This window comes from Mytilus galloprovincialis, chromosome 6 (genome assembly GCF_965363235.1).
Source record: "Mytilus galloprovincialis chromosome 6, xbMytGall1.hap1.1, whole genome shotgun sequence".
Lineage (NCBI taxonomy): Eukaryota > Metazoa > Mollusca > Bivalvia > Mytilida > Mytilidae > Mytilus > Mytilus galloprovincialis.
Genome location: NC_134843.1, coordinates 24829188 through 24837671, shown reverse-complemented (window position 1 = coordinate 24837671; position 8484 = coordinate 24829188). Strand labels below are relative to the sequence as shown.

Genomic DNA, 8484 nt, shown 5'->3' with positions numbered 1-8484 from the left:
AGGTATGCATGCGATTGTACTTATTCCAGTTGCATTTGTGCTACGTGTACCGGTTGTGCAAATGACGTTAAGAACAAAACATATTCGTTATGCAATAAAGCACCTAGTTCAATCTTTTGTGTGTTTTCGATGCCCTTGTGTATTTATGCATCTCTACCTCTATTTCTCTTTCGGTGGATTTGATATAAGCTTCTCGATATGATTGTCTTACCAACTAGACGATCTTTTATCTAAAAGTATTTAATGTATTAATTTATTAGACTTTGATTGATTAGCGTCTATGATTTACTAAATGTTACTATTGCATCATGCGCCTTTGCTAAAAGAACTATTCTTGTACATATTTATCTGTTCAGTATAATTTATGTCTTTTTTTTTATGAAAAAAACATATCTCTGCTTAATATCATGATTAAATAGTGAATTTTGTTTATAATTGCATTCAAATATTGGTAATTCTGATAAATTTGTAAGGATTGTATCATCAATTTGTATATATAGCCTGTCTTCCCAGTTTTTTATTGTACCGCAGTTGATGTGTGTGAATGCTTTTTGACAAAATGTATATTTATTCCTTTAAACCAGCTTTTCATCTGTTGAGTATATAGTTACATTTCATATATGATACATAAAATTTTGTTATCATTGTTGGAAAATAGATCACAATATATAAGTAGTGTAAAAAAACCCACCAGGAAGTCATACTTGCATTGATATGTATCGTATAAGTTTACATATTTATTTATCGAGTGAAACAACATTTTCAGATTAGAATATATGAAACTTTATTACGTCAGCATGTGTTTAGTAAAATAATAGGGTAAGATTTTGTTCCCTCTCCCAGATCAGTTGTTAAAGTAACACTGGATTCACTTTAACTCTAATTACAGGTAAAATCATTTATCCGTGTTACATAATTATCATGTTTCACTTAACAGAAATAATTGACCAGTTATTGAATACAAAAAATCTCAATTGTTTGAGAAACGTGAACACACCCTACTATACTGCGCAAAATAAGAACAGAAAACCATTTCAACAGATATTTTAGTACAGATTTGATATCAAACAACGTGTATAATTATGTTAAGTAGAAAATCATATATCACGTACATCTACGACAAATTTAAATTAAGTCGTAATAAGACTTCAGATCTAAATTTAACTTGCAATAAAATTCATTTATATTTGCAATAAAGTTGTTTATATAAAACCATTTTATTGGGAAAAAAACCCATCTTGTTATAAATTTATACAATTGTTGTCTATTCATAACATTAAAGAGTTTAACAATCTAGGCAAATACCTTTATTTAGCTGATGAGATTCGTTATTTATAATATAATGCTGATATTTCATTATTTATATTATTTGTTGATCCTGGTACCTTTGATAACGTTTGACATTCTCCGCCTGTGATGCAAACTGTTTGTGATCATAAAACATGTATGTAATTATTCACTGATGCTATTATATTTGCATATGTAAATTCTATAAGCTGTACTGTTTCTGAATAAAAGACTATTATTATGGTCTTGTACATGCACCTGTACTTCATAAATTTTCTTTAAATAGAATGCACAAGGTCGTCCACTTAAAAATATTGGTGAAAATTTAAGTAAACAAAATTCAAGTAAAAGTTTATAAATATAGCGGTTATGGTTACAGTTGGCAATGATTTTAACTTCCGCGATGCATGATATAGATATTTAAAGGAATTTAGTCGGATTTCTTTCTATACGGAACAGAAATAATAATTGGATAATTATATTTGGATGAAAATGAATCAGCTAAGACGAATGTTCCTTTTATTTATCATGTTAACAATAGTAAACGGGAACCATGCAATGCCGTGTACGTACAGTTGGAATAGAAAACATGAGCTGATTGCTCATTGTGAAAATCAAGGATTTACTTCTGTGCCAATGAATCTTAGTCGAGATATCAGTGAGTTGATACTTTCAAATAACTCAGTACGCATGCTCCAAAACGATTCATTCGTCCATTATACGAAATTGGAAATTTTGATTTTGAACAAGAATCGTATATCTGAAATCAAGGAGGATGCCTTTGTTGGATTACATTTGCTTAAAGTTTTGAAGGTAAATGATAATTTGATCAACATTAGAACCCTTCCAAGGGGAGTTTTCAGACATCTTAGTGATCTAATTGATCTAGATATAAGTCTCAATAAGAAGTCATTGGATGAAAACACTGCGTTTGTTTACCCTGATGGTGCATTTTCTGCATTGAGATCCTTGCAAAATCTTTCAATAGATTTATTCATGTTCCCTGAATTTGGAGCAGGATTTAGTTCCCTTAAAAACCTTACTGCTTTGAAATTTTCTCAATGTTATTTGAGAAATAGTAGTCAATTTCGGCTATCTAATTCAACATTCGAACATTTTTCGTCAAACCTGAAAGAACTCTATATCAGCGGCTGTCGTAATTTTTTTCTACTGGAATATGGACTATTGGAATACTTTCCTCACTTAAAGATTTTAGATTTTTCCGAATCATACGTGCACCTATATCAAGCACTGCGTATTCTACATCCGTTTCAGAATAAGAACATGTCTGTTATAAACTTTCACCACATAAGCGATAATTCAATCAATGAAGACGATTTTCCATACTCTGTTGTATTAACAGCAGAATTAATGACATATTTAAGAACTATCTGCATTGAAGCATTAGACCTGTCAAAAACAGGAATCGTAGATTTCCAGCATAATTCTTTGTTATCGTTTGAACATCCAGAATGTTTCAAAACTTTCATCATATCGGCTAACAGATTACCTGCAACAACTGCAAGGCATTCATTACAACTTTATTCTTTTTTAATGAAAGCAATTAACATTAAAGTTTATGATGTGTCATACCTGACTATAGATTATGCTCATCCTGTCTTTATCAATGTATACAACACCGAATCTTTTAATCATTTACCAAAAAGTGCGAAATATTTTCAAATGTCTCCGCATTGGAACATAAACTACTCGCTTCCTTCATCTATAGAGTTTCTTAGATTCACTCATATACAAAGCACCCCTTCTTCAGCATCTATAACTTGCAAAAACACATCTCTTAAATATCTAGATGTATCATATGGTGTTTACAAACGTTATCCAAAATTTTCAGAAGACTGTTTAAAGCAACTGGAATATTTGGACATTTCCGGAATTTCAGTAGCAATCATCACTTTTCCATCAATGCTCTTACCTAAACTCGTTGTGCTGAAAATGACAAATGCACGAATAGACCAAATTGTACGTAAAGGTAGAGAATGGATGTCTTTTAGAGCCCCTGCGTTGAGAGAAGTAGACATCTCATTTAATTATATTTGGACTTTGGAGGAAACAACTTTCTTCGAACAGCCACATATAACGCATTTAAATATGTCAAATAATTTATTCAGGACCATTCCTAATTTTGTAACCAAGCTTCAAAAGTTGAAATCGTTGGATCTTTCCAATAATTTGATTACATCTATTGACAGCGACATAAGGAAGTGGTTGAATAGAATGACCCGTTCACATCCTATCTTACATTTGGATAACAATGCTTTTATGTGCTCGTGTGACACTCTGGATTTTCTTCTGTGGTTTGAAAAAACAAACGTAATATTTTATAACGGAGATAATTATACCTGCACTATGTCAAACAATAAGCAAATCCTATTAAAGGAGGTAGCAAAGAATACCAACAAATACTTCGCAGACTGCAAAGCAACTTTATGGCTTCATGTTGGTATAATATTAGTTGCTAGTGCCTTCGGTGTTTTTGTACCTCTTTCTCTTCTCTATAACTATAGATGGAATATTATTCTCTACATGTATAGGAAAGTCCGACGAGTTGTTGAGAAAAATTTGCATGAAAATTATATATATGACGCATATGTTTCTTATGAAGAAAGAAGCGTATTGTGGATACAGAAGTGTCTCCTTCCTAAAATTGAAGAAGAATGGGGACTTAAAGTGTGCTTACATGATCGAGATCTTCTTCCTGGAGATATTACGGCAGATGCAAAAGCAGAATCAATTCAACAGAGTAGACATGTCGTGTTCATCATTACTGAACATTTTACCGAGGGAAAGTGGGGAAGATTCGAAATAGATAGAGCAAAATATGAAAAATATACTACAAACCTTAGAAAAATAATTGTCATTTTACAAAATATTCGAATCGAAGATATTCCAGACGAAATTGTGAATATTTCAAATGACGTATGCTTCATTGAAATGGCTTTGGACGAAAACGAAATTATCAACAGTACAGATAATCAACGGGATTGGCTTAAGTTAAAGGCTTTGCTGTATCTAAATTAGAAAACATGAATGTTTGAAGAAAAAACATTTTAAAATCATAAATTGTATAAAAAAATAAAAAAAGATATATTTCGGTAATGAAAGTCACATTTTGATAAAACGTCTTACTCAAAACGACAAAACAATAACGAAGATAAAACTCATTAAACCGGATAAGTAAATTTGAACAACACGAATCCAAAAAACACTGAAAGTGATGACAGGTGATTCGAAAGTTTAAGTAGTGTCTGCTATACGTTGCACTTGGATGGAGAGTTGTCTCATTGGTACTCATACCACATCTTCTTATATCTATAGGTACATTATTTGAATGTGGTCTTTCAATAACATCGTAGTGAAATTTTGTTTTTTTTATAGACGGACCAACGTATATTATATTTGATAACGAGGACTATCAAACGACTTTTTATTGTAATGACATGTTCTGTATTTTTCGTAATATCTATGTTTCAAGTATATTTTACGAGCCGAATCGGTTTTGGTTCATTTTGTTATTATAGTTTTGTTTTGTGGCATAGAGTTAAAAAATAAAATTTATAGTTGAACAAGGAAGTAAACTGCTGCATATTTTCCACTCAAAACACATTTTAACCTATACACCTTTCTTTATAAGTATATTTTTAGGAGTCAAGTGTGTGTGATTTTGTTATGGTAAGTAGAGTCCTCATATGTCAAATGAAAAGACAAGACGTAAATAACACTTAAGATACGACTTAAATTTATTACGCCATAAAAATGATAACTAGAAATGTCATACATGTAACTTTGATCAATAACCTTATAGAAAAATTCCGGGTTGCGGAGAGTCTATTTTTCAATATAAATGTACTAATGTGGTACCAAGATGTCACATATCCTATGTAAATAAACTCATCATAGATACCAGGACTAAATTTTGTATAAGTCATATCTTCGATATAGGGTCGAGATTAACGATTTAAGATATGTCTTCCGTGGGATTGGATGTTTCAAAACTTCGTCATTCAAAACTTGTTCATAAAGTGATTAGCAGAGACCAACGAAGTTTACCGATATTCAGATCTCGTTAATTGATATTGAATGTTCAATCAAATTACAACAAAACAACTTAAGAATAGCATGCACTTAAAAGTGAGGGAAAACTGGTTCGTTGTTAGCGTATGCATACCGTGCTATGCATGGATAAAACCGTCATTTTTTGGAATTTTGGATTCTCACTGCTCTTCAACTTCGTACTTGTTTGGCTTGATAAATATTTTGATATGAGCGTCACTGATGAGTCCTATGTAGACGAAACGCGTGTCTGGCGTACTAAATTATAATTCTGGTACCTTTGATAACTATTTGTATGTCGTTGAAAAGTTTTTGAATTAATTCTGTTTAATTTGGATACAAAACAAGTCTGCAGGCAAGTGAACATCAGTTGTACCATGTAGAAATATCGCCGGTTGGTAAAAATATCATGGACAATTTCCGTTATTCGAAAACACATCTTAATGGGTGCATTTAAAAAAAAATATATCGAATGGTCAACAATAATACATCGCTCAAGGTGAATAATTATCTATTTTAACATAACAACGAATTTCAACAATAAAAACAAATAACAAAACATTGTCCAATTTGAAACAGAAGTGTGCGAGTAGTCCTACGCTTCAGACTCGACATTCACTAAACGTGCATGCTAAAATTGACATGGTTGTTTTTGTTACACAATCATACACATTCAAGTTTTGAAATCGATAGTTTTCATCGTAGAAATAGTTATCAAAGGTACCAGGATTATAATTTAGTACGCCAGACGTACGTTTCGTCTACATAAGACTCATCAGTGACGCTCATATCAAAATATTTATAAAGCCAAACAAGACAAAGTTGAAGAGCATTGGGGATCCAAAATTCAAAATAGTTGTACCTAATACGGCTAAGGTAATCTATGCCTAGGATAAGAAAATCCTTAGTTTTTCGAAAAAATCAAAGTTTTGTAAACATGAAATCTATAAAAATGACCACATTATTGATATTAATGTCAACACCGAAGTGTTGACTACTGGTCTGGTAAAATCCTCGGGACGAAACGTCCACAAGCAGTGGCATCGACCAAGTGGTGTAAATAGTTATCACAAGTATTGTAAATATGAAATTGATAAAAATGACCACATTATTGATATTCATGTCACTACCGAAGTGTTGACTACTGGGCTGGTGAAACGTCCACCAGCAGTTGCATCGACCCAATGGTGTAAATAGTTATCAAAGGTACTAGGATTATAATTTAGTACGCCAGACGCGCGTTTCGTTTACATAAGACTCATCAGGGACGTTCATATCAAAATATAAATAAAGCCAAACAAGGATTATAATTTAGTACGCCAGACGCGCGTTTCATCTACATAAGACTCATCAGTGACGCTCATATCAAAATATTTATAAAGCCAAACAAGAACAAAGTTGAAGAGTATTGAGGATCCAAAATTCCAAATAGTTGTGCCAAATACGGCTAAGGTAATATATGCCTGGGATAAGAAAATCCTTAGTTTTTCGAAAAATTCAAAGTTTTGTAAACATGAAATTTATACAAATGACCACATTATTGATATTCATGTCAACACCGAAGTGTTGACTACTGACTGGTGATACCCTCGGGGACGAATCGTCCACCAGCAGTGGCATCGGCCCAGTGGTTTAAATAGTTATCAAAGGTACCAGGATTATAATTTAGTACGCCAGACGCGCGTTTCGTCTACATAAGACTCATCAGTGACGCTCATATCGAAATATTTATAAAGCCATGCAAACAAGAACAAAGTTGAAGAGCATTGAAGATCCAAAATTCCAAAGTTGTGCCAAATACGGCTACGGTAATCTATGTCTGGGATTAGAAAATCCTTAGTTTTTCGAAAAACGCAAAGTTTTGTAAACATGAAAGGAGTAGGTTCAGTAAGACCCCTTTTTGGCCCCAAAATATAGCAGTTTGAAAAAATTGTGAAAATGTAATCTTTAAGCTATTTATCGGAAAGAAGAATGCCTCTGCTACATAAATATGGGCTGTTTGTGACAATACAATGCACATATAGCGGGTACTAGCATCATTAAGTCATGCTAAATTACCGTAATCTTCATTATTTAGCATTTTTGTTAAATTTTAGACGGTTTCCGTCTTTAATGAAAGTGACCGCATTCGTGTTCATTCATGATATTAAAATGTAAGTTGTATTTGATGATAATACATAACATATATAAAGGTTGAGGATGAACACGGATGCGGCCACTTTCATTTTTGACAAAAACCATTGGAAAAGTGACGTTTTTTGGCATATTTGTTAGATTTATCATATTTAAGCTTAAATCGGGACGTTTTTAATGACTAAATCAGTTGAAATCATTCACATAAATTAATCGAATCAATTGTAATAGACACTTAAGTGTTTAAAAAGTGTCAAAAATCTTTCGTTAGATGAACCTGAAATTTGAGGCCAAAATCGGCCCTTACCGGACCTACTCCATAAAAATGACCACATTATTGATATTCATGTCAACACTTCGTCGACCAGCAGTGGCCTGCTGTTCATGTGTGTCTGTTATCAGAAAATTGGTGTGATTCTTATTGCTCTGAGGAAATGTTTGAAAACAAACAGAACGGATAAAAGTAATCGTTAATTCGCAATCGATACGTCATTGGAATGCACATTCTGAGGTCAATGCACATTCTGAGGTCACGCAGGTTCATACAATACTCAGTCCGGCAGTGGCGGAGCTTTAAAGCGATATCTGTATAGTGCACAGATACAGCATAACGATATCTGTAGGGCTGTATCTGTATAGTAGAACACCCAATTGCAGGATAAATAAAAATATGCTACAAGTATATGTTTGCATAGCTGTGCTGGTTCTTATATATATATATATATATATATATTTGCTATCATATCATCCTGACTAAAAAAAATACATTGACCAAACACTTAAACCGAAAGCGGGACAGACGAACAAACGAACGAACAGACGATCGGAAGCTCGGACCAGAAAACATAATGCCTATAAATGGGGCATAACAATGAGAAGATATATTGTATGATTGCCGATGAGACAACTATCCACAGAAGTTCAAATGAAGTGGATGTAAGCGATTATAGTCAACCGAACGGCCTTCAACAATGAAGTAAAACTCGTACAGTA

The 8484-nt window shown here is 32.8% G+C and overlaps 1 protein-coding gene across 1 annotated transcript; it reads left to right on the top strand.

Moving 5' to 3' along the window:
* Positions 1-1467: 1467 nt before the first annotated feature.
* On the top strand, positions 1468-4883 carry LOC143079216 (toll-like receptor 2). The gene has a single exon (XM_076254444.1). The coding sequence runs from the start codon at positions 1774-1776 to the stop codon at positions 4324-4326; it is 2553 nt and encodes an 850-aa protein (XP_076110559.1). The 5' UTR covers positions 1468-1773; the 3' UTR covers positions 4327-4883.
* The last annotated feature ends 3601 nt before the right edge of the window (positions 4884-8484 follow it).